Consider the following 27,471-nt stretch of genomic DNA (forward strand, 5'->3'; position numbering starts at 1 on the left):
TATTTGCAAATATTATTTTGTTCTATTTATCACAACTTTTCAAATTTTTGTATTTCATGTATGAACTGTACATCATGTAGAGTCTGAGTGGGTAAATTACTCAGGGTAATGTAAACATTGTACACAGGAAATCAAAGCCAGGGGACAAAATAAAACTTTATGTGATTGGCTGGGTATTAAGACCTTATTGCTGTAGGGTATGTACGTTATTGCAAACCAATATTTTCATAACTTTCCCAGCTTTTTTGCATTGTAAAAGAGTAAAAGTGGCCAGAACTTGGACCAGAAAATTGCAACTTCCGTTATGGTTTTGTAAGACCTAACCAGCTTCCTCATTTTGTTTAGCAGTAACACTAAATAAGTGTCAGCTGCAATATTTTAGTAAACTCAGCAACAAATCAGATACTTTTACTTCCTCTCTTTCAGTCGGTTCTCATGTGAGCTCTTTGGTACAGAGGTTCTGTTGCAATCTGGGGAAGAAGTGTCATCTTTTACCTCCTGCATATGTTAAAAGAGGCTCCCAAGTAGGAAGTGAAGGTGATTCGGGTCTATAGGAAGAATGGAGACGGCAATGAACAGGACAAGGAATGAGGTCACATACACTCAGAGTAACCCCCTGTTTGACATGTCACTCAGCAGGAGTGATCTCTACAGCCTTCAGCCTGATGGTAAGTGCTAAGACAGTGAGTGTTACTTCTTTCATAGAAATTGTGTTGAGATTTGGAAAATAGTTAGCCAACCTGAAAAATCAATCTGTTAACATTTATTATGTTACAATGAACTTGAAGGCCTAAATCTCTGATTGTTTTACTTTTTAATTTCAAAACTTTGGTGCTATCCTTTCTGAAAATGTGCCTGAACCTATCCATAACCCTTAACCGGCCACCAACAGTCTCTAAAGATGGAAATGCCAATTAAGAGATATTACTTTCTTCCTGGTAGGTTGTAACTTTTGAATAATCCATATACAAGCTGCTCCTGAAAAAAACCTCACTGGAAACATTACAGTATCGTTTAACAAAAATAATTTTTCAATTTACTATAGTAACCAAAATTTCTTGTAAAGTAAGAAACACTGAACCATCGTGAAAGCCAATTTCAACCTCGATGCGACAAAAGAAAAGTTTAGACTGAATAAAAACATGAACAGTGGAGTTAAGTGGCACAGGCTTTATTAGACTTGATGACAAAAACAAAAAAATCAGCTTCCTTAAGTTTTTTACGCCAGCTGCCTGAGCGGGTAAAAAAGCAAACAAACAAAAGCTGATGTTGACAACAGACAAAACAATATTGAGTGTTTTGTCGGCTGTTTTGTCTTGGGAGAGAGTTTATTAAGACTGCTGAAATAAAAAGGAACGACATAATGACTTAACTGAATATAGAGCAGTTCAAAGAATAACTTACAGGAAAGTACAAGAGCAAACAAATCATCTAAAAAACAACTGTGGGACTCTGAAAAACACAGAAGTAACCTGAATACTGGCAAGAGAAAATTTATTTGATTCAATTTGAATTAATTCTGGGGACTGCAATGACAAATGTACGATTCTGTTGCTTCTAGTGCTACACAACTTGCTTGTTTGAAAGTCAAAGTAAACTTTGTCATCTCTATTGTCATCTCTGCTATATACAGTACAGTATATAGAGAGACGAGGTGAGGCTCCGGTTCCACTCAGTGCAAAAGACAAACAATAAATATAAGAAGAGAAATAAATATACACTTTAAGGCAAAGATAAAAGGATCAATAACAGTTAAAATTTACAATTTACAGTTTGAAAACTGCAACAAAACCCATTTTACACCCACTCTAAATCAAAAATCAGTCTAATGTCATTATCTAATGTTATTATTATTATTAGTAGTATTATTATTATAATTATTATTATTTATTTACTTTTTTTGTTCCACAGACCGGTTTAATGTCAGGCAATATTTTCACGGACCGGCCTTTAAGGTGTCGCAGATAAATACAACAAAATAAAATGATACGACCAAGACAAAAACTGTGGTATTTTGTAAGTATAATAATAAACGCAAATTGTGTAGTTGTGTAACTTTATTAGCAGCGTCCTCCTGAAATGCACCAACAACATTGAGAGTAACATCCTCCTCTCTGCCCCTTAATGCCCTCTGGTCGCTATGATATTTCTTTCAAAATAAGACGCACAACAATAAACCGAGTTAACGATAAAAACCCCGAAAACCATAAATTTCACTCAACTCTCGCAGCCCGGAGACAAATGACTCACAGTCTCCCTGCCGGTCCGTGGCCCGGGGGTTGGGGACCGCTGATGTAAAGTACTGTCAGTACTACAGTAGCTGTCATTCTTAAACCTGGGACAGAGTGAAATGGCAACCTTTACCAGCAGGTGGTGGCAGTGTTTCATATTTTCTTTCAGTGACAGCAGGTTTGCTCATTAAGAGGTCTTCCACGATTCAAATTTAAAAAACGAAATAAAGAAAATGACATGAATGAAAATTCACTCAAAACAGCTCCTCATATGCCAACTATGGAAAAGCATCTTATGGTACAATCAACAGAGCTTTTGAAATACTGATGTTTTAAACATGCATAAAAATCTTGTGTATTCAAGAATTCAAAAATGATCTCTTTATTTCTCTCTTTCTCCTCTGCTTTTCTCAGACTCAACATTTGTACTCAGTAGTGGTAATTTGAGTACTAAATGCCTGAATACAACCTCCTGCTTTGATGGCAGCCTAGAAATAGAAAATGTGTATTATCCTTGGAAGCACTGAAAGCAAAGTGATAAGTTCCTGTATTTGGTTTGTGCAATGTATATACTGGAATTATTTTATTGATTTATTTATTGCTTGACTGATTTATTTGCAGAACAACTTGAAAACATTTGGTTAAATGTTAGTGATTCACATGGAGATATATATATATATATATCGGTAATCGTGGCTGTAGGTATCGTCCGTAGTGCTGCATTAAGAACAAGATCCGGGCCATCAACACCTACGCCTTGCCCATGATCAGGTACCCAGCTGGTATAATAAGTTGGCCAAAGGAGGAGATAGAAGCCACTGACATAAAGACAAGAAAGCTCCTGACCATGCATGGAGGGTTTCACCCCAAGTCCAGCACCCTGAGGCTGTACGCTAAGCGGAAGGAAGGAGGCTGGGGACTGGTGAGTGTCAGTACCACGGTCCAGGATGAGACAACGAACATCCAAGAATACATTGGGAAGATGGCCCCAACTGACAGCGTGCTCAGTGAATACCTCAGGCAGCAGAAACCCAAGAAAGAGGAGGGAGACGAGGAACCATCATGGAGGGACAGGCCCCTGCACGGTATGTACCACCGGCAGATAGCGGAGGTGGCTGATATCCAGAAATCCTACCAGTGGCTGGACAAAGCCAGACTGAAAGACAGCACAGAGGCACTAATCATGGCAGCACAAGAACAAGCTCTGAGCACAAGATCCATAGAGGCTGGGGTCTATCACACCAGGCAAGACCCCAGGTGCAGGCTGTGTAAAGATGCCCCTGAGACAATCCAGCACATAACAGCAGGGTGCAAGATGCTAGCAGGCAGGACATACATGGAGCGCCATAACCAAGTGGCCGGCATAGTATACAGAAACATCTGTGCCGAGTATGGCCTGGAAGTCAAAATGGGAGACGCCCCCAAGGGTGGTGGAGAATGACCGAGCTAAGATCCTGTGGGACTTCCAGTTACAGACGGACAAAATGGTGGTGGCTAACCAACCGGACATAGTGGTGGTAGACAAGCAGAAGAAGACGGCCGTAGTGATCGATGTAGCGGTTCCGAATGACAGCAACATCAGGAAGAAGGAACACGAGAAGCTGGAGAAATACCAAGGGCTCAGAGAAGAGCTCGAGAGGATGTGGAGGGTGAAGGTAACGGTGGTCCCCGTGGTAATCGGAGCACTAGGTGCAGTGACTCCCAAGCTAGGCGAGTGGCTCCAGCAGATCCCGGGAACAACATCGGAGATCTCTGTCCAGAAGAGCGCTGTCCTAGGAACAGCTAAGATACTGCGCAGGACCCTCAAGCTCCCAGGCCTCTGGTAGAGGACCCAAGCTTGAAGGATAGACCGCCCGCAGGGGCGTGCTGGGTGTTTTATATATATATATATATATATATATATATATATATATATATATATATGTATTCCTTCCGCTTAGCGTACAGCCTCAGGGTGCTGGACTTGGGGTGAAACCCTCCATGCATGGTAAGGAGCTTTCTTGTCTTTATGTCAGTGGCTTCTATCTCCTCCTTTGGCCAGCCTATTACCCCAGCAGGGTACCTGATCACGGGCAGGGCGTAGGTGTTGATGGCCCGGATCTTGTTCTTACCGTTCTTGGGGTCCTTGGGGATCAGGACCGTCCGACCTTCGGTTAGCCATTCCGGGTGTCTCTCGTTAACTAGCAGCTGGTTCATTTGTGCTGCCAGACACTCGTGGAGTGCAGTCAGCTTCTTCAGCCAGTAGGCGTGAACCATGTCGGGCCCTGGTGCTGTCCAACTCTTCATACTGGAGACCCTTTCTTGGATATCTGCCACTGTGATGGTTACTGGACCCTGTTCAGGGAGGTCGCTATGGTCTGCCCTCAGATCCACTAGCCACTGAGCATTGCCGTTATGGGTTGCGTCCTTCTCCCATATGCTCTTCCAGTATTGCTCCGTCTCCAGCCTTGGTGGTGCTGTTCTCTTATTGTTCCCTTGCCACTGAGAGTACACCTTTGCTGGTTCTGTGGAGAACAGCTGGTTTATTCTCCTGCCTTCTATCTCTCTGGTGTACCTCCTCAAGCGGCTGGCCAAGGCTGTGAGTCTTTGCTTGGCAGTTTCCAAGGCCTCAGGTATGGACAGCTTACTGTATTTCTTATGCACCTTCTTTGTCGCACCTTTCTACAACTCCGTTAGTTGGCTAACCTCCCTCTGTGCTACTTTGATCTTGCCCTCTAGCCTCCTTCTCCATGGAGGGTACTGCCCCTTGTGGCTGTTCAACTTGTAGCCAAGCATCTCACTGATCACTGCTGCCGTATTGTAGATCAGCTTGTTAGTGTCGGTAATCGTGGTTGTAGGTATCGTCCGTAGTGCTGCATTAACATCATCTAGCAGACCTTCTGAGGGTACTTCACGTAATCTTGGTAACCGGCTACGGGGGATCCAGGTTTCAAGCTTGGCCATGATCCTATCTTTCAAGTCAGTTCCTCTCGCACTCAACGATCCTTCTCCTATCGCACTTGGGGCTATGTACCCAATCTCGGGTACATACTGACCTGACGTCCTGACTCCTCCTTGCCGTAGCATTTATGTTGTACCTCGTCAATCTCTAGCTGTGATAGCAGTCCCTTCTTTCGAATGTTGGAACACTGAGCTACTAGTTGTTTCGCCGTCATTGTGGATGTTGGGTATCATAAGTCCCTCATCCTATTCATGTAACCCCTTCCGCCAGGGTTACTTGCGTAGTAGCATTCCAACAACGCCCTGTTTTCATCTCTTGCCCACCGATGCCTTCTTGTTCCAGTAGCCCCGAACTCGTCAGGGTGACCTGGTTCCTCAACACCTGACGCGGACCTTGTTGATCCGGGCGACGTCCGAGCCGGCATGCCTTCATATTTATCTGTCTCGCTCATCTGTCTGCAGTAGGCTGGCTTAGCATAGGGGGTCTAGCCTTAGGACCCTTACTGGATACAGACGCAGGAATCGAACTTGCGATCCTCTACTCCAAAGGCGTGTAGTCTAACCACTACGCTATCCAGCCGCTTCAGGGTTATGTGATCCTGACCTGACCTATCTCTTGGTGATCAAGAGATTGATCACCAAGATATATATATATACAGTGGCTTGTAAAAGTATTCGGCCCCCTTGAACTTTTCCACATTTTGTCACATTACAGTCACAAACATGAATCAATTTTATTGGAATTCCACGTGAAAGACCAATACAAAGTGGTGTACACGTGAGAAGTGGAACGAAAATCAGACATGATTCCAAACATTTTTTACAAATAAATAATTGAAAAGTGGGGTGTGCGTAATTATTCAGCCCCCTGAGCCAATACTTTGTAGAACCACCTTTTGCAGCAATTCCAGCTGCCAGTCTTTTAGGGTATGTCTCTACCAGCTTTGCACATCTAGCGACTGAAATTCTTGCCCATTCTTCTTTGCAAAACAGCTCCAGCTCAGTCAGATTAGATGGACAGCGTTTGTGAACAGCAGTTTTCAGATCTTGCCACAGATTCTCGATTGGATTTAGACACCAGACAGGTCAGGAATAAAGTTATTGAGAAATTTAAAGCAGGCTTAGGCTACAAAAAGATTTCCCAAGCCTTGAACATCCCACCGAGCACTGTTCAAGCGATCATTCAGAAATGGAAGGAGTATGGCACAACTGTAAACCTACCAAGACAAGGCCGTCCACCTAAACTCACAGGCCGAACAAGGAGAGCGCTGATCAGAAATGCAGCCAAGAGGCCCATGGTGACTCTGGACGAGCTGCAGAGATCTACAGCTCAGGTGGGGGAATCTGCCATTAGGACAACTATTAGTCGTGCACTGCACAAAGTTGGCCTTTATGGAAGAGTGGCAAGAAGAAAGCCATTGTTAACAGAAAACCATAAGAAGTCCCGTTTGCAGTTTGCCACAAGCCATGTGGGGGACACAGCAAACATGTGGAAGAAGGTGCTCTGGTCAGATGAGACCAAAATGGAACTTTTTGGCCAAAATGCAAAACGCTATGTGTGGCAGAAAACTAACACTGCACATCACTCTGAACACACCATCCCCACTGTCAAATATGGTGGTGGCAGCATCATGCTCTGGGGGTGCTTCTCTTCAGCAGGGACAGGGAAGCTGGTCAGAGTTGATGGGAAGATGGATGGAGCCAAATACAGGGCAATCTTGGAAGAAAACCTCTTGGAGTCTGCAAAAGACTTGAGACTGGGACGGAGGTTCACCTTCCAGCAGGACCACGACCCTAAACATAAAGCCAGGGCAACAATGGAATGGTTTAAAACAAAACATATCCATGTGTTAGAATGGCCCAGTCAAAGTCCAGATCTAAATCCAATCCAGAATCTGTGGCAAGATCTGAAAACTGCTGTTCACAAACGCTGTCCATCTAATCTGACTGAGCTGGAGCTGTTTTGCAAAGAAGAATGGGCAAAGCTGGTAGAGACATACCCTAAAAGACTGGCAGCTGGAATTGCAGCAAAAGGTGGTTCTACAAAGTATTGACTCAGGGGGCTGAATAATTACGCACACCCCACTTTTCAGTTATTTATTTGTAAAAAATGTTTGGAATCATGTATGATTTTCGTTCCACTTCTCACGTGTACACCACTTTGTTTTGGTCTTTCACGTGGAATTCCAATAAAATTGATTCATGTTTGTGACTGTAATGTGACAACATGTGGAAAAGTTCAAGGGGGCCGAATACTTTTGCAAGCCACTGTATATATATATACACATATACATATATATACACACACACACGTATATATATATATGGTTTCTTTCTTTTTGCTTGGCAAATGTAAACAAATATTTGTAATAGCTGAATAAATAGCTGAATTTGTGTGTCCTGAAGTGACAGTCTGAAGAAGTAATCTTGGTGCAAGAGATTGATCACATAACCCTGTTTGTGTTTCAGATCTGAAGTCATCCAGGCCCAGGAAACTACGGTGTTTTCATGTCATAGTTATTTACCTCATCCTGCAGACAGTCCTTAATGCTTTTCTTCTTTATAAAGGTACAGCTGCATATCATCTCATTTCACAGCTATAAAGAGATCAAGATCAATCCATTTTTTTCTTTAAAAAAATACATTGAGTAACACTTTAAAATAATGTCACACTATTGAGCATTAGTAAGGTATCAGAAAGTGTTTAATTCACCATCACATTTTATTCTCCCTAGTATGTAATTCATAAATACAGATATAAGTGTTTATTCGTGACAATAAGCTTATTTATAACATGTTCATTGTATAATTTATAAATCAAAATAAGTGATTAACAAAGGATTTAGATGCACATGATTAAGATATGAAGATAAACAGAATTCTCCAAATACTGCTACAACACTATTTTTGGTACCATAAACAGTATTCTACCTTTTTATCCCTCATGACTTCTTTTTAACTTGTATTTCTTTTTTTATAGCATTATCATTTTAAATGCACACGCACAGTAGTCATATTATTATCTTACTACATATTACTATTATTACTATTATTATTATTAGTAGTAGTAGTAGTAGTATTAGCACTGATGGTGCATTGCAAGGCAGCCCCTGTCACTGTAGAATGAAATAACCTATGAGCAAAGACAGAAATAAACTACATTATTTAAAAGTTTAAAACAGTGATGCTACCATATCAACAAACACCATGGCGACAAGGTTCAATTTAGTTTAATTTATACAGCAACAAATCACAACAACAGTTGCCTCAAAGCACTCTATACTGTAAGGTAGACCCTACAAACACTTCCAGCACAGTTACTCCTGACACAAAATTTCACGAATCTCCTCTTTCTATCTGCACACTACAAAATAACAGATAGAACACACAGATACTAATCTGCCAAACATTAGAATAAATTTCATTATTCAAATAATTTTTCATTCTCGATCCCTGCTCCATCTCTCTGGACAGCAGACATCTAAATACTTTGTTAATCAGTTATTTAGACTTTATAAATGACACAATGACCATGTTATAAATAAATAATTATAAATAAGCATATTAATCAAGAATTTTTATATTTGTATTTTATCTTCATATTTGTATTTAATGAGGAGTAATGGTTTATAAGTGATGAAGCACTTACTAATACCTTAGTAATGCAGGTTAGTAAGGTTAGGGTGACATTATTATGATGTGTTACCCATTAACATACATGGGAAGAAAGTATAGTGAAACATATTTGTTCATTTTCTCTTGGTTCCAGTTTTCACACTGGAGGCTTCACTGGCTCACCCCAGATCAGAGGGGCAAACGTCCAATGATGGTTCTCATGGTTATGAAAGCTTCCAAACTCTCATACAAAACAACAGTCAAGAAACCAAGAACCTGAGACACAACCTATGGACCCTGGAGAGCCAGGTACTCTTCTCGTTTACATATAATGTGACACGGGGCCAATGACACAAAGGATATTGAAGATTGTAGGATTGACCCATGGCTGACGTGATCTTTCCTGTGTTGCTCTGGTAGAGTGGATCAATCGCTGCCTCGTGTTCTTTGGCAATATGTTGATCCCTAAATTGTCGTTGATGTACTCACTGGCATGTGAGCGTGTGAATGTGACACAAAGAGTTTGGGCATACATAAAAGTGCAATGGGAATGTGTGTTATTTGGTGAATGAGACTTATAGAGGGAAGTGTTTAAGTGCTGAGCTTATGTAGAAAGGTACTATTTAAGAAGCAGTCCATCACTGGAATATACAGCGCATCCGGAAAGTATTCCAAAATGGATGAAATTCATTTTTCACCTCAAATAAAAATTAAAAATCTGAGCGCTTTAGGAAGAAGGGCTGTGTTCAGGGATGTGACCAAATACCAGATGGTCACTCTGACAAAGATCCAGCATTGATCTGTGGAGAGAGCAGAACCTTCCAGAAGGACAAGCATTCCACCAATCAGGCCTGTATGGTAGTTTGTCCAGACAGAAGCCAAAATCATGCATGATGATGGGCAGCCGTGCCGCTCTCCACACGCCTGTCTCACACACACAGCGAGCCAACGACAAATATCATAGTCATAACAACTCTATAACAGAGCTTATCTATGTGCTTTGCTTATAGTGAGTCATCTTTATTCTTAATCAAAGATTATAAATCAAAGTATAAGTCTGATTAATATGTTAGCTGAGACATGAACCGAGTAATGAAAATTATTCAGATGTCTGGATTTTGTGTGTATAGACATGATCCAGCTGCAGCCTCAGTAGATGAGTATCTGTGTGCGGCTGCAGGAATGTGAAAGATAAGAAATGTGCTGCCCGCCCAAAATTATGTTCTGAATGATTCTGGAAAAGAGAAATGGTACTAAGGGTTGTAAGGGTTGAACAGAGAACCATAAGTCAGATGTGATTTTAATGACAGTTTAATTATGCTTAATACTGATCAGAATATAATCAGATATGAGTTTAACCAATACAATGAATGAGAAAATATAATGATGTCATGATTCCAGAAACAACATTTCTTTTGAATCACGTATGTGGAAAAGCCACATAGATAGGTGGTAAGATATGGCTGGACATCAGGTGATAAGTTGTTTGTTCCTTTCTCTTCTCTGAGATGAGCGGTTCAAAAGCTTAGATTATATTTATATTATAATAATTATGGTAGCACTTTCTATTACAGCTTGGTAATAAAGGGGTAATAGTAGGGTAACAAGGGGGAAACAAGAGGGTAATAATGTAGTACTTTCTAAGTTTTAATATCCAAAGTAATAACCATGTAATATCCAAGTAATATCGAGGTAGGAACAGTGGTTACAGTTGAGTATTATTACCCTGAAATTTATGTAATAGCATAATAAGAGCCCCAAAAATTGGGTGTAATAATGTGGAACTAGAGCTCGGTAATAAAGCGGTAATAGTAGTGTAACAAGGACAAAATAAGAGTTTAATAATGTGGTAATTTCTAAGTTATTGCCACTAAATTACCAGTGGTAGTTTCTATATAAAAAGCAGGAAACAAAATGCCAAACTGCCTGTTTCCATTTAACAACACATTAATAACCTGTTAAAGCTAACTTAAAGAAGTGTGGTTATTACCTGGAAATATCTCAGGTAGTTTCCATGTAATAAGAAGGGAACAGCTGCAAAACCACTTGTTTCTATTTAATAACACATTTATAACTATGTAATAACCTTTTAAAGCACACTTAAAGAATGGTAATGATGACCTGGAAACACCTGTGGGGGTTTCTGTGTAATAAGCAGGAATTTAACACTATGGTCATGATACCTGATTAAAAAAAGCACCAGGAAGTCTGTAATGAACTGGAAACACTTAAACACAAAATGTTAATAATTAAGTTTAAAAGAATAACACATATGAATACATATGTGTTATTCTCTGCACAGGAGTGTAGAGGACCCTCCATCATGGCAAAATGTATACATGGATGACAACACATAATATGGTAAATGTAGTTAAGGTGGGAAAGAAAGTGGAGCACATTTTTAAAACTGTGATCAGTCATGGCAAATCATCGAACATCTGCTGACATCTTGGTGAATTGAGTTGTGTAAATCCACAAAGAGCAGTAAGCCTAAAAGCAGCAGTAGCCCAGATCAGCTTATCACAGCTTGTACATCAAGAAAATCTACTGGACCCGCAGATGTATTCTAGACATTCTTGTGAGTTGTGATTCGTTTCTCCACACTGAGCCTTTCCAGCTGTCTTTAGGGTTCCCCCATCTGTTGAATCCCACAACGTAGGCAACAGAAAATAGGAATACAGGAAAATAAAAAATATCTCTATTTACTAATATTTCAATATTGCCTTAACATTGCACAAGGCTTAGTTAGCTTTACACAAAAACATCCTCCAAAAAGCTGCTTTTTACTTTCTTGCATTTACACACTACAGGTGTGTACTTTCTGTGTAGCTGCCCTGTACCACTACACTTGGTGTCTTACACTTCTGTCTTTGGAACGTTTTCCCCCATTCCTTCTTTCACATAATGGAATGAGCCCAGTCTGTCTTTGCAGGTGATTGGCTGGATGGTGTGCCCATCAAAATAAAGCTAACATTAATCTCAGTCTGCAGTTATTAGAGAATGATAAGATTACGATCAAAGTGTTATTCCACACTACCTGGACTATATCTGTATTCAGATTATACAGAGATTAGTTAAAATATAATATGTGGATGTGCAACCATAGTTTTCCCCAATCTGGAGCTGAGTACTGATTTGCATTTCTTTAGGTTTGGATGCATGCATTTGTAAATAAGTGTACTCAAATCGCTTTGTGTTTGTGCATGAATTGAAACACACAAATTCAACAACAATACGTGTCAGCCTTCTAAAATCCCAGAGCACTAATCTGAGCAGGAGTACCTTATACACAAAACTTATTCATCTATAATAATTCCTTTAAAAAAAAAGTGTTTCCATGTTTTTACACTTTAACATCACAGTCACATATTTTACCAGATTAAAGGCCTGTGTGGTGAGGAAGGTCAGCTGGACAAACTGAAGACTGACCTGAGCCTGCTCAATACCACCACCCATCACCTGGAAGGCAAACTAACAGTCATCAGCTTGAAGCCAGGTCTGTGCATGTGTTTATGTACACAACAACAGGATAAAGCAACAACTATCACACAGGGCATTTTCTGATTTCAAGCTTTAGATCCACATCATTGTTATTTAGACAACACTGAGGTTATTGTACTCTGTCCTACAAGTTTTAGAAATGTGGTGTTTAACGAGGAATTTACTTTAGATTGCACTACGTAGCTAAGACTGTGAGGAATTTAATGAGGAATTTCTGACCAAGATTTATCCTTTAGCATGCACAGTAAACAAATATGTAGGGTTGCCTTCATTTGTTTGGTAAAATTAGAAACATCCGGTCTCAGAGTGATGCCACAAAGCTAGTGCTTCTGTTGTGATACATAATTATCAGGTCACTCTAAAAGCTCCTGAAGAGCCTTCAGTTGATCCTGAATGCTACAGCAAAAGTATTAACTGGAACTAGAAAGAGAGACAATATTTCTCTCTTAAATTCGGACTTGAATTTAAAGTCTTTATCTTCACATGCACATGGCCTTCAGCTATCAGACCCCTGTATTATGGACCAGCTGCCAGTCTGGATAAGGGAGACAGACACTCTTTCTACTTTTTTGATTCTCCGGAGGGTGAGGTCTCTCGCTCGCCTCATCCTCCACCTGCGGCTGGTGAGGTCACCCTGCAGAACCAGAAGGAGGCATGGAGGAGCCCCGGGCCCCAGACATCCAGATGCCCTCCAAAGCATTAGAGCCCCAGGAGGACCAGAGCAGGGACAATGGCAGCCCCTACCCAGAGACGAGCCCTGGAGCGGGGGCTCACCCAGCAACCACAGTGCAGAAGTCCCAGGGGGTCGTGGTGACGAGCCCGCATGCTCCGCTGACAGCTGGCTGTGCCAGAGCAGACTGAGGTCCAGGCCCAGGGACCCGAGACCCAAGGGCCCCCCACACTCCAGCAGGGGCCCGACAGAGTCAGGGGGGCCAGGTCCTGCCAAGCAGCCGCTGGAAGTGAGCCAGTACACAACCGAATACTCCCGACATCCAGAACCACCAATGCTCCGCCAGGTGGGGACACCAGCCACTGGCAGGGACTGTGGTGTGGGGAAATAGGCCCCCACACCTGGGGGAGCCTGAGATGTTCTAAAAGAGTTGGATGCTAAGACCTAACCTGACACGTAGACATAGGAAAACAGGCACACACAGACACAAGCATACATGCCCATCCTCATGCACACATATAAATACTCTCACACTTGCCCAACATGGAGACACTCAGGGATGAACGCAGTACACACACACACTCCCCATAAACACACTATACTCCCAGGTCCAGACACCAATGCCTCCAGATGGGCAATCCACTCACAGACCCATGAGATGGGGTAGAGACAACCACACAGCCCTGGTCCATGCAGCAGCAGAGCAGCCCACCAGCCCTGGCTGGAACACCAGCCCCAGACCCCATGCCTCCCTCCGCCAGCTCATATGTGGTGTTGATGCTGTTCTATAGTGCATTTACAGTACACTTTGCGTAGGAAGGAATGAAAAAATAGGATGAATGTTTCCTAAGTTGCAAAGCTTTGACAACAGAACAAGCTTGAAAGTAATCAATGCAACTGATAATAAGTAATAATGCAGGAACAATACCTCAGGTGTAATCAGATGCATCATAGCACATAGTGTAATAAAATACTTTCTAAAGTTTATCAAGCATAGCAATTTATTTACATATGTGTTCTCAGGACCCCCAGGTCCTCCAGGCACCAATGGACATCCGGGTAACCGAGGAGAAAAAGGCAGCAAAGGTGAGGTCAAAGTTACAGAAGCTGTAATTGATGTATTTATATTAACAATGTGACATAAATCTGCCAATGTGAAATGTCATATTCAGTAAATTTAAAGCAGCAGCCAAGGCCAAATGGAACGACCTGATGACAGAATCATTCAGAAAAGCAGCGTCACATCTGTATTTATTTTTACAGTGTTTAGTCTAAAACCTGCTTTGGTAAAGAACAAGAAAAGTTTCAACTGTAAAAACTTCATTGGTTATAAGATGCTGTGGGGTCGTGCGCAGCAGACTACATTAGCTTTCAGCTGCTGCTCTGGCAATGATCCCAGCATTGATGACGCATCATCTCCTGTCAGATGGACGATGAGACCTGGTTGATGGATGAGCTGCAGACGTTATTTCATATACCTTCACAATGTAGTGCACTGACATTTGCTGCATGAAATCTCTATCAGGGCTGGACTTTTACTCACACTGACAAATTAACCAGCTCTAATGCATATATTTCCCAATAGATCAAACTCTGCGTGCCCTCAAGCTCTCTGCTAAAAAAAAGTCTTTGATCAAACTTATATTTTATGATAATTACATTTAGTTGTTTTTTGTGGTTATTTGTTGGTTGATTTGTCTGTGAAACACTCGGCTCTAGACAAGGACACTAAGGACAGATTGTTGATTCACTAACATCTGCATATTCCTGAGTCCTCACATAATGATTCTCAGTTAATCATCAATTTAATTCAGTTTTTATCTTAATTCATTGCCGTTATCTCAGTGCATTTCATTATGTAAAGACTGTAGAATATTAGAGAAAAATCTAAGATGAAGAAACAGTTTGCATCGGTGTACAGAGAGACCTAAGATGAAGCATTCTCAGGCAGCTGCTGTGACCAGTTGTGGGGGTAAAAGCGTCAATATGTTTCTTTTTTACTGCACTGGAAATTTTAATTAGTGAATCTTATTAAGGATGATTAAAAAGGATGTAAAGTGAGTGCTGTAAAAAGAAGTGTTTTAAGTGTAGTGCACTTATACCCAAGTTTGAGTAATAAAATTAATGCAAGATTTACCTGTTATTGAAGTGCTTCAGAAGTCCACAGAGATGAATGAAAAAACAAGTTCCGTCACCTAAAATAGTCACATACTGTGCGGCGACAGCTCCCTGATTTCTTAGCTTTTTGTATTTCTGTTGCACTCACTTGTTTCAGATGTTTCAAATCATCACATCATTTTAGACAAAGATAACCTGAGTGAACAGGAAATGCAGGTTTTAAATTGCGATTTCATTTATTGGGAAAAAGAGGTATCTAAACCTACTGGGACCTATATCAAAAAGTAATTGTCTCCTGAAAAGATTACCTGGTTATGAGTTAGCAGCAAGGACTCCAATCAATCATTTGTGATAATCTTTCACATCACGGTGGAAGAATTTTGGTGCACTCTATTGTTTTAATTCAGCAACATTTGAGGGTTTTTAAGTAACAGCCTGTTTATGGTCATGCCAAAGCACCTCAATTATATTTATGTCTGCACTGGGGGGGTCCATCACCTTCATTTTGTTGTTTTTGTGAAAAATGGCTAACATGATTTGCTGAAGTCCTAAAGCCTTAGAAATAGCTTTGTAACCATTTCCTGGATGATAGATGTCAGTTTGTTTAGATTGTGGCATGATGTGTTCTTTTCTGAGCTCTATTAGCCTACATCACTTCTTAAAATGTGGTTACATGTAACACTGGCTTAAAAAAGATTCTTTTTTTACATTTTGTCTTTGCTACTGGAAACTTTGGACAGGTCTTTATCTATTTTTTCCACTAAATTCAGATTTAAAGTCCAATTAAAGATCATATATATTATAATTATATATTCGATATAATTACGTTGGCAAAGAAAAATACATTATTTTGATTCATCGGCCCCCCAGGCAAATGCCCAGTATGCCAGTCCAGCCCTGTGCTCATATATTGGTTTCTATTACTTTTACATCTTGATGAAATATTCCCCCGTGTTCATTTCTGAGATTGGTCAAATCTGGAGGAAGAAAGTTGCGATAATAACATACAAAGTACATCGTTACTGACATTTTGGCCCCATTAGCTGATGTGCTTTTGTGGATATCAATCAGGCACCCCTATGTCAGGAAGATCTGGAACCTGCTCTCTGTTTAAAAGGTCGGAGTCTCTGATCCTACACTCAAGAAAAAAAAACAACCTTTGAATGAACATAAAAAATAATCATGCAATGAATTTCCACGTGATTAAATTGCTTTATTTTAGCAAGGAGACCACAGACAACCATTCACACCTATGGACAATTTAGCATCATTACCCTAACCCCAGTGTAGCTTGCCATCACCAGTGTGTGAATGTGTGTGTGAATGGGTGGATGACTGAATGTGTAAAGCGCTTTGGGGTCCTTAGGGACTAAGTAAAGCGCTATACAAATACAGGCCATTTACCATTTACCATTAACCCTACTAACTGCATGTACCTAAAGGGACACAAACGCAGGGACAACATGCAAACTCTGCACAGAAAGCCCAATTGGTGGATTCGAACTCGTGCTCTGAGGCAACAGTGCTACTCACCGAGCTGTCACTCCGTCCATACTGTAAAAAAAGTAGGAAAGCTATGATTTCAAGGCCTGAATTTTATTTACATTTCTGTCCTCGACAGGTTAAGCCACAGTAAACAGCAATAGCATGCACGTGCTGTGTGTTTACTTGCCTCTAATAACCCCAGTGACTTTCCTGTGGTTTGAAATCTCGCGTGATCTTGTGATATCGCAAGTCCAGGCAACTAAGCACTAAGCACTAACAGCTTCGCAGTCCTCCAGATGTCGATCATGCTTCCTCTGAAGATTTGGTTGCCAGGTTGGCCCTCTGATTAAGCCTGGAAAACTACCCGAGGATCTGTTCATTTTTAATGCTATTATGACATCTGAGTGATGTGATAATAATAAACAGGTTTTTACCTTTACAGTTTCACAAGGTTAAAAATACAATGTCCACAACTCAGCTAATGCTGATTTTGAGAGGAGAGAGGTTGAGGAGAGAATGGGCAGAATTCAGGCTGAAGAAAAGTATTTCTGTTCTGTGTTGATGTAATCCAGTAGGACGGGAGGCAAGTCCTTGGAAGTTGTCTTCCTGCAGAAATCAATGGAAATCCAAATCCTCTTGATTTTGTAATCTAACATGGCAAAAATGAGAAAAACACAAAACCAAACTGTAAGACAACACAGAAGTACATACAAGCATGCACATCAAATTACAGGAAAAGACCAGAAGATCAGGAATCATTTCAGTGCTCAAACTGCAGTTCTTCATAATAATTAGACTTATACTTTGATTACATCTTTGATTAAGAATAAAGATGATTTACTATTAGCAAAAGCACATACAGATAAACTGTCATAGCACTTTGCGTCACTGTAAACATAAAAGGCTGGATGGTATCACCTCTCTCCAATATAATGTGAGCTAAGCCGGCGAATTCAGACTCTGTCGATCCCACCTTTCTCGACATGCTGTTTCTGAGGTAGAAAGTTGTACAGACAGAGCATCCGTTTTTCAATTTCTAGTACCCGACCGATAAGTTACGGTGAAGTTGAATCTCCTGAATAGAGAGACGAGACGAGAGTTCAGCTGTTTGACCAAGTGGAAGTCGCTAACTCCCACTCGATTTTGTGATCGATGTAAATGGCACAAGTTTCTTCCGTAATACAGTCAACAAAAATAATACACGTTAAATTTATTAAGTATTTGAAAGATTATTAAGTCCTTAACTTTGGCAGCTCATGGATTTTGCACACTATCATCATATGTTGTGGAAACAACTTGATTATTTAGGAAATTGATTTTTTCTACTTTTCTGTTGATATAAAATGTGCCCCAATTAGAAAATCGCCTTTAAATAAAATTACTTTTTTAGGAAACAAGTTTGTATTTTTATTTTTCAAAAAATTGAATTTTATAATTTTTTTCACTTTTGCAGAATAGCTTATAGCATATTGGTATGTAAATATAATAAATAATATAGAAAACAACACTAAAAATAGTTCACATTAGAAAGAATTAACAAGACATTCCAACTGATCACAACTTCTACAACAACAATACAAGTCCTGAACTGCAATTTTCTTTACATTTTCGCTTTCTTTTTTATTATTAAACTTTTATGCATTTTATGAAAATATGATGTGGAGTAACAGTCAGTAATAAAATTGGTTTGTTCTGTGGTCATCTTCTAACTGCACTGGCTGTGTGTGCTTTTTTCTGCATGCTTGCGTCATCAGATATTATAATCCATCACATACCGGTATGTTTCTTTCCAGGAGACCATGGAGATAACGGCCTTCCAGGACCAAAGGGTGAAAGGGGAGACAAAGGAGAACAGGGAGAGCCAGGTACTGTAAAAATGGTAGAGTTTAATATGCCTCTACAGTCCACCCTGTGGCAGCTACAGTAAGAGCTGCTCACATTCTCTGAAATCTTATCAAAGTTGCTTCAGTGCATCCTTTACAACCACCTTAGATACTGGGAAGACTGGAGATATCATCTCACAGTTCAAAGCACAACCCCAGTGCAACATTCAGTACTGTTGGCGACAATATTTTAGCACCTTGGGAACGGGAATGGGTGCCGGGGCAGACCAGACACCAGCCACTCCCACCCGAGGAGTAGGTACGGATGCAGGAGCGGGCTGGGTCATGGCTGGCCTTACCTTGGAGTGGCACAAGTGATGACCTGGCACCCGCTGTCCCTACCTGAGAACCAGGTACTGGTGCGGGAACGAGCAGGGCCCTAACCGATTTGAGACCAGGAACAGGGAGTGGCTGAGCCCCAGTCTCCCAAACCTGAGGCACTGGTATGGGTGCAGGGGTAGGCAGGAGCCCAGCTGCCCTCGGAGCAGGAGCTGGTGCCAGCTGGGTCCTAGCCACTGTCCCCCGAGGAACTGGTACAGCTGCAGGGTGGGACCTTGGCCACGCTAGGAGCAGGTGTGGGTGCACAACCCATCTCTGCCTGAACTGACTGACTTACACCAATGATCGTTTCAGGCTATGCTGCTTCATAAACCCTTTCTGAATGAGAAGCATGAGAATTCATCTTTGAGTACAAAAAACAGTCTCAGAGAATGCAGGTCATGAATAAATGAATAGTCTGAGGGAGTCTTTCGAAAAACTAGTTTCATATACATAATCCTCATGCACAGTCTTGTATTTAGCCAGTTCAGAAGCACAAATGTATGGTTGAGCTTCTGGAAAAAAACGAGCCATTTATTGTGGCTGATAATGAGCAAGAACGAAACAGCGAAACAAAATTAAACAAAGAGCCAACCATAAAAAACCTAAACTGGAAAACTAAATACAAAATACCTGAAACACATGGAAATAATGAGAGGACATGGAGACACGAGGGAGGACAGAAGATTTACAGATGCACTGGCAAAAGACTGAGGGAGACAGAGACAATAAATACGCTGAGGGATGACGAGGGAAGTGGAAACAGCTTTTGAACAAGATGTGATGAGACGGGGGGAAGAAAAACTTACCACACTGAACACAGGACGAGAGAATGTAACATTAGAACAGGAAACACTGAGACTTAAGACATACGGGCCGGAGACAGCAATGGAGATAAACAAGCAGAGAGGCAAACGATGAGACACAAGGAGAGGAACAGCATGTCTACACACACACAAAGTCTAGATATCAGAATTATTTTTATTATTCAAACTGCATATCTCATTCAGCATGTTAATTAGACATATTCAATTCAATTCAATACTTTATTGTCCCACAAGGGGAAGCAATAAGAATAAACAAAACAATGATAAAAAGCCACAAGACAGTTATTTGCCATTAAGGAGACAGGTTGCAGTTGGGATAAAAGAAACCTGGAGTCTCCTGGTGTTCCTCACAGGTTCTCTAAAACGACGGCCAGAGTCAAACTCACTTCAAACAATTTATAATAAAATGAGCCTTCCTTCCTCTTCCTTATATCTTTGATTATAGCTTCAATTAGCACACATGAACTTTGTTTAGCACTCTGTATCACTTTAAACTTAAAAGGCCAGATGTCTTTACCCTCGCTCAGAGTTAATAAGAGGTGAGCCAGGAGGGCTTCATTCTCTCAGTCCAACCTTTCTCGACTGGAAGTCAGCCTTCACCTTCCACTTCTTCTCTAGCTCCTCTGTGAGCTCTCGGTATTCCTCGAGCTTCTCACATTCCTTCTTCCTGGTGTTGCTACCACTTGGTATCACTACAGCAATCCCTACAGCCTTCTTCCTCTACTTGTTCTTCCCATTCAGCTGACTCCTCAGGATGTTTCTTACGCTCTGCAGGTATTTTGTGGTTGAGACTTTCCTAGCAGTTTGGTTTCCCTCTGTGACACCAAGGTACTTGAAACTGACATCCATTGTTAGTCAGTGGTACCAGCTTCAGTCATTATGCAAATGTACCGGAAAACACAACAAGTTTTAACCGTCCAGCTTTGATTTGAGGTTATGTTGAAAAATTTGGAGATCATTGTCGTTCTTCATTATTCTAACAACTTTGTGCAATGTACCGGTACCACTGGCAGCCAAACAGCTCAAGAGCCAGATGCTATCACCATCATCAAGGTATAAATAATATGCTTCATTTTAAAAGGCCTGACTGTCATGAACTGTGTGTGAGGCGGGCAGGATTGGACCCTGAATGCAGACAAAATCATTATATCAATAAGAGAACAGAAAGAGAAAAGTCACAACACAAACTAACCTGTCTAAAGGAAGAAACAACACAACCAACAACCAGACACACTACTGTGGCCGACCAGCCTTCACTAGTAGCAGCAAAAAAAATCTACACTGTTCCCGAAACTGTCAAAACGACTGTGTCTTTCCATTCTGCTCACCAGAATCTCAGACTCTAGAGAGCAGAGAAAATTGCAAGTGGACCTCATACAGACTTTATAATGTTTTATGGCTAACTGCTCAGTGAGTCCAGGTGCAGGCTGGGAAAAATGAGCAGCAGAGGAAGAGGAGAAACAGCACCTCACCTGCACATCCCCATTGCATGTAACAGAGGCCAGATGGTTCAGTTTTTGTCTCATCTGGCCATAAACCTTTTCTCCAGAAGGCATTTGGTTTATTCATTGTGAGCAGCTGCTAAGATCACCAGCTGAAACAAGTATGTAAGTTTATGTTATTTGGATGTTTCACGGCTTTGGTGTTCTTCTGAAAGGTGACTCCAAATGTCACCCTTAGATAAGAGGAAATTGGTTAGGATGTCTATCTTTTGTTAATTTGCATTTACGAGTTAAAATTTGCTCCCATAAAAGTTAAACAGACATTTTAAAATCACCATTGTTGTCTTTACAAATGCAGGTCCTAGGGGTCCACCTGGTGATGAAGGACCAGGTGCAAAGGGAGAGAAAGGTGACCCTGGCAGTCCAGGTAAGGTTTTAGGTTAAATTCATTGCAGCCGTGTTGAGGATTCACTCAAACTCAAACTGAAGCAAATTGATTATACACTAGGGCGACCAATCATCCTCTTTCTCTGCACTTGTTGACTTGTAAAAGACCGTATGACATTTTTTATTTCACCATTCATTAACCACACAGAGAAAGCATCGTTTAAATACGTCAAAGTTTTCTTTAAGCAAACAGTATTATTAAAGTTCTTCATGGCTGGGCCAAGTGTCCTCTCTTTTGGAGATCAAAATATGGTCACCCTATTGGAGGGAGATATTTGGTTTCACTACCAAAAAAAGGTTAAGTTTTTTGGTAGTGAATAGCAGGAATTAGGCTTTCTTGTCAGAGGTCATTTTAGGAAAACAGAAAAACAGCAGCCAGCAACACTGTCCACAACTGGTGCGTAATAAACAAGCAAATAAGGCAGATAATAGAGATTTGTGATGGGAAACTGGTCCTGAAACACACAGAGATAGAGCTGATTTGGTGAATTTTGCTCACAGAGTGATGAATCCTGCAGTTTTGCAAGATGTCTGTTATGACTTTACATGCCTTTATGCACCTCCCTTTGTTAATCCGTTCAATACCTTTTGCCTGTGTCAATTCTCATTATTACACATAATTTATGGACACATATGGTTTGATTTCTGTGCATGTATGGATAGGATGGGTTGTTACTGTTGTTACTGATTCTCTGGTGAGAATTTTATGTCAATACCACCTTCAGAAATATATTTTCTTGAACGTATACACAAAACTGAATGTATACACAAAGCCAGAAATAAACGGACTGAAAATTATTTAAGGCTTTTCTAGCCTAACTCAGCACTCAAAACACTAGTGGATACACTGAGGGCAATTCGGACTTCATCGCTCTTCTTTTCTTTGTAAGTCACAGCAAACCTTATTTGAAAATGGAAATACTTTGCATTTACTGTATACGTCATTGTTTTAGTCTTACTGACTAATCAAAGTCTCAAAAAAATAATCACAGCGTGTCACTTGTGCTGTATTTTGACAAGTTATTGCCTTATTCCATAATGAATTAAATTCATTTTTCACCTCAAAGTTCTACACTCAATACCCAATAAGACAAAGTGAAAAAAGTTTGCTTGCAATTCTTGCAACTTTATTAAAAATAAAAAACAAAAATATAACATTCACAGCCTTTGCTGAATACATTTTTTGGTGTAACTTTGGCAGAACTGTCTAATATATGTGTAGTATAATGCTTTATGCTTGGCACACTTTTTTGGGCAGTTTCTCCCAGTCTTCTTAGTAGATCCTCTCAGGCTCTACTGGGCATGATGGGAAGTGTTGGTGCACAGCTATTATCAGATCTCTCCAGAGATATTCAGTGGGTTCAAGTCTGGGCTCTGGCTGAGTCACTCAAGGACGTCCACAGGTGGTCCTGAAGCCACTCCTTTGTTATTTTGGTCGTGTGGAGGCCGTTGTTTTGTTGGAAGACCTTTGACTAAGTCAAGGTCCAGAGTGCACTGAAGCTGGTTTTCATCATGAATGTGCCCATCACTGCATTCATCTTTCCCTCGACCATGACTAGTGTCCCAGTTCCTGCTGCAGAAAAACATCCCCACAGCTTCCACCACCATGCTTCACTGTAGGGATTGTATTGGCCAGGTGATGAGCATTGCCTTTTTTTCTCCAAACATGATGCTTGGCAAAGTGATCATTCGCTTCTTGGCCATTGTGTTGTCCCTGACTAAGGCCCACCAATCCCAATTACTCAGACTGGTCAGGATTCCAGCTCTAAGAAGAGTCATGGTGGTTGCAAACTTCTTTATGGATGATCGAGACCACTGTTCTCACTGGGACCTTCCGTGGTGCAGAAATTCTTCCGTACTCTTTCCCAGATCTGTGCCTCAACACAATCCTGTCTCAGAGGTCTACAGACAAGTCCTTGGACTTCATGGCTTGGTTTGCACTCTAACCTGCACTGTCAACTGTGGGACCTTAGACAGACATGTACCTTTCCCAATCATGTCCAACCAACTAAATTTAGCCAAGGTGTGAAAATGGGTGTGGCTCCCAATCAGCCAGGGTTTCGGGTGAGCTCATTGTGAAACCTGGCCCCACCTTATCATGCGAATTCCTGAGGTCAGATGGCCCAGGATGTGAGTGGGCGTTAAGGCGTCTGGGGAGGGAACTCAAAACTGGATTATAGATGGCAGACAGTTGGTGTCATAAACCACCGCCTCTGTTCAAAGATGGTCACTCACAGTGGACATAGATGGCTTCTTTCACTCCTCTTTCAAAGAGGAGAGGACAGATGGTTTGAAAGAGGAGTGAAAGAAGCATCTATGTCCACTGTGAGCGACCATCTTTGAACAGAGGCGGTGGTTTATGACACCAACTGTCTGCCATCTATAATCCAGTTTTGAGTTCCCTCCCCAGACGCCTTAACGCCCACTCACATCCTGGGCCATCTGACCTCAGGAATTCGCATGATAAGGTGGGGCCAGGTTTCACAATGAGCTCACCCGAAACCCTGGCTGATTGGGACCCACACCTGCTTTCACACCTTGGCTCAGGCGATTAGAGGATCATCAGGGGGTCCTTTTGTCCCTCTTTAGGGGGATACTCCCACTAGGTTTAAATCTGGGACTCCCCACCATTTGACCTTAGAACTGAAGAAGCTTCCCGGATGAGAGGTGAAACGTCTTCAAGCAACTTAAAGAAGTCCAGACGCTTTTCTTTGCAAGCTCCTTTGATCAGGTGAAAAATGAATTCACGCTATTTTGGAAAAAGTCTCTAACATGACAAAATGTGGAACAAGTGAAGTGCTGTGAATACCGTGTGTGTACAGTGTGACTAATGTGAAACAGTATTTGTAAAACCCATACCCATACAAATCCATATTCTTATATGTTTGTGCTGTTTGTGTTTTTCTCTTTCATGAGATTTCATTTTGTCATTTTCACGACAGGTCCTAGAGGACCAAGTGGTTACAATGGAACACAAGGTAAGCACATTTAAAGGTTATGGAAGCCCGTTTCCACCACTAAAAAAAAAAGGATCCATAACTCAAAACTTCGAGTTATTTTCTCAAAATTTCGACTTGTTAACTCAAAATTTTGAGAAAAGTAACTCGAGTTACCGCTACCAATCAGTAACCTACGTGAATGACGTCATTTCCTTGTTACCCGGAAGCTGAAGCCCTCAGGTACAAATGCCACAGCTAAGCTACCGGTATTACATCCAGTCATGAATGCACAGATTGCTGAGTATTTTCTGCGTGGCTTCAAAAATGATGAAATCCTTGTGTTATTAGCTGAATCACATGGCGTTACTATCAGCAAGCGTACTCGCGAAAGAGCTAATTTGTTGCGATCCAGATAACAAGAAACTTACCTCATTCACGTAGATTACTGATTGACATAGCTAACTCGAAATTTCAAGTTATTGAAATTTCGAGTTATTGAAATTTCGAGTTATGTTTCTGTAAATAAAAGAAAATAACTCGAAATTTCGAGTTATGGATACGTGTTTTTTTTTTTTTTTTTGTGGCGGAAACGGGCTTCCATAAAAGACGGAAATATGACTTGGAGTCTTGTTTCTCTCACACACTGGAAGCTTAGTTTTTCCTTCCTTTTTCTGGGGGTTACATATTCCACAAAAAGAGCTGGTTTTGTTAGAAAAGTTCCACTATGCTACATCTATAAGAGATATCTCATACAGGGAAGTTTAATATGAGAGCCAGTTCAGTAAACAAAGATCTTTATAATGAATTGAACATAATGACAGATGACCAGTAAGCAGGTTGGAGGCTGATTGGCTTGAAGAAGGCAGGCAGAAAGATGACTGAACTAGACCTGTGATGTCAGCAATGAGCTTGAAAGTGTGGGAAAGTGGAAGTGATGAAAGCACAGATTAGGCGCCAAGCGCCCAGGAAGCAAACAGATGTTTGATTGTAGATCTTCCTTAATAAAATTATGTATAAGCTTCAGTCTGTTTGTGATAGATGGGTCCATGATTGACACCTTGTTGACTTAGATGTTGGAATGTTGTAGATGTTTGTTTTCTGTCATCATGCACTTCAGCTGTTTTCTGTAGGGGACAGTGTATAATGCAAAGATTTGTAAAACCTTTTGAATTTAAGTTGCAACTCTGCACTGCAGTCAAATACTCATCATGATATAAAATCTATTGTAGTGGTGTACAAAAGCAAAACTGGAAAATGGGCCTACTGTAATTTCATATGTCAGCTTTAATCTTTTCTCCACAGGTCTTCCTGGGCCACCAGGTACCAAAGGAGAGAAGGGAGCGATGGGAACAGAGTGTAAGTGCACTTCATACTGACCTGAGAGCAGTGATAGCTTCAGAAACCTCAGATGTTAAACATTAATAAATCTATTAAAGGTATTCTAATGTCTAAAGGGACATTAACCATTTTTAACAGAGAGAAAATAAAAGCCTTAGAGTATTTTGTTATTAGATTTGTACTGATGAAAATAGCATGCAGCACATAGTGATTCAACAAGTATGGCTGCTATATCACAGCAGAAATATCTTGATGCATGCTCAATCATCCAGGTAAGTAAATCTCCAAAAGTTGATTCTGTTCATCTGGATGTAGTGTTTTTGTGGGAGGACGTAGCGTCTCCCACAAAACGCTACGTCCAGATAAACAGAATCAACTTTTGGAGACACAGCAGAAATATTTAATCGCCAGAACACAAGTTGGCTTTTTGTGAAGTAGTCACAGAAAATGCAGCGTGTTGGTCAGTTAGCATTTCCAGATTTGTCATATATGAAATGCAAACCAACTAAACGTGTCACAGGGACATTTTTACCAGTGTTAACCATCCTGATCTCTTTCATAACAACAATGATTCCAGCAACAACAAAAACCCACTGTTAATCTTGTCACCTCAACTTTGTCCACCACAGTGACTGTGCGTCTTGTGCCAGGAAAAAACCAAGGACGAGTGGAAGTGAAGCACAACAATATCTGGGGCACTGTGTGTGATGACAGATTTGACCGTTTGGATGGCTTGGTGATCTGTAAGATGCTGGGCTTCCAGACTGTCCAGTCCACCTTTATTGCCGACCCAGGTACCAAGCCCACTCTGTCATCTAATGTTTCAATGAATCTCAGTCTTACTGCTAGAACCTTATTTTATTTATTTATTTAATTTATTTAAAATGCTATTCCCAAATTTCAAATCAATTAAATAATAAGATGTTGACTTTTTATGGTCAAATAGTAGGAAATCTCATAAAATGTAACATAAATTCATAAAGCCACATTTAATTCCAGGTGAATGTAAAATGTGTGCACAGGTTGTAAGGTACCACAGAATTTATAGGAACTAAAAGTGTATTAAAAAAGTAAAACTAAATCAGTAGACATAAGGACTGTCAAAGCAAGCAGGTGGTTTATGTCATAGTATCACAAGATAAAGAACCTTTATGAAGATGCACAGAGACAAAGTGAACAAACCGAAAGTAAGCCTTTATTTTAGCTGATAAAAATCTGTCAAATAAAAAAGAGCCCACATACAAAAACTGATAGTTCATAAACCTAAAACACTGGGTCAGAGAAAACCAGCACAACACCAGTCTGTTCTAAACACTTCTTTCCTTCTGTAGGGTCTGGCAAGATCTGGCTGGACGAGCTGCGGTGCACAGGAGCCGAGGATAATATCTTTGATTGCCCTCAAGGTCAAATCGGTGTTAATGACTGCAACCACAATGAAGACGCTGGGTTACACTGTCTCTAGACTGAAGACGGAATCTCTGCTCTCATGGAATCAAGAGCAACAAAATGTTTTCTGAAACTCAGTGTTCACTATATAAATCACAGGAAATATTACACATTTTACTTTACTGTATTCACATATTTGACAGTTTTGCTCAAAACTGACTTTAATGATTGAGCTTTAAAAACCTGTTATGAGCTTATGATTCAGTACTATACAAAAGCCTTCACATTAATGATGTAACAGTAATTTTCCTTGTAGATCACTATAAAATAT

At 40.7% G+C, this 27,471-nt stretch overlaps 1 protein-coding gene across 1 annotated transcript; it reads left to right on the forward strand.

Annotated features, from left to right (window-relative positions):
• Positions 1-465: 465 nt before the first annotated feature.
• marco (macrophage receptor with collagenous structure) lies at positions 466-27,471 on the forward strand. The gene is made up of 11 exons (XM_063497162.1): positions 466-668; positions 7,641-7,739; positions 8,941-9,095; positions 12,165-12,282; positions 13,981-14,043; positions 18,354-18,425; positions 21,389-21,457; positions 24,420-24,455; positions 25,719-25,772; positions 26,384-26,548; positions 27,086-27,471. The coding sequence occupies exons 1-11, from the start codon at positions 560-562 to the stop codon at positions 27,214-27,216; spliced, it is 1,071 nt and encodes a 356-aa protein (XP_063353232.1). The 5' UTR covers positions 466-559; the 3' UTR covers positions 27,217-27,471.

Source organism: Pelmatolapia mariae, linkage group LG16_19 (assembly GCF_036321145.2).
Source record: "Pelmatolapia mariae isolate MD_Pm_ZW linkage group LG16_19, Pm_UMD_F_2, whole genome shotgun sequence".
Classification (NCBI taxonomy): domain Eukaryota; kingdom Metazoa; phylum Chordata; class Actinopteri; order Cichliformes; family Cichlidae; genus Pelmatolapia; species Pelmatolapia mariae.

Coding starts and splice junctions, on each gene's coding strand:
- marco (XM_063497162.1), top strand. CDS start 560: ATGGAGACGGCAATGAACAGGACAAGGAATGAGGTCACATACACTCAG. Junction 14,044..18,353: donor AGGAGAAAAAGGCAGCAAAG/GTGAGGTCAAAG, acceptor GTTTCTTTCCAG/GAGACCATGGAGATAACGGC. Junction 18,426..21,388: donor AGGAGAACAGGGAGAGCCAG/GTACTGTAAAAA, acceptor TTACAAATGCAG/GTCCTAGGGGTCCACCTGGT.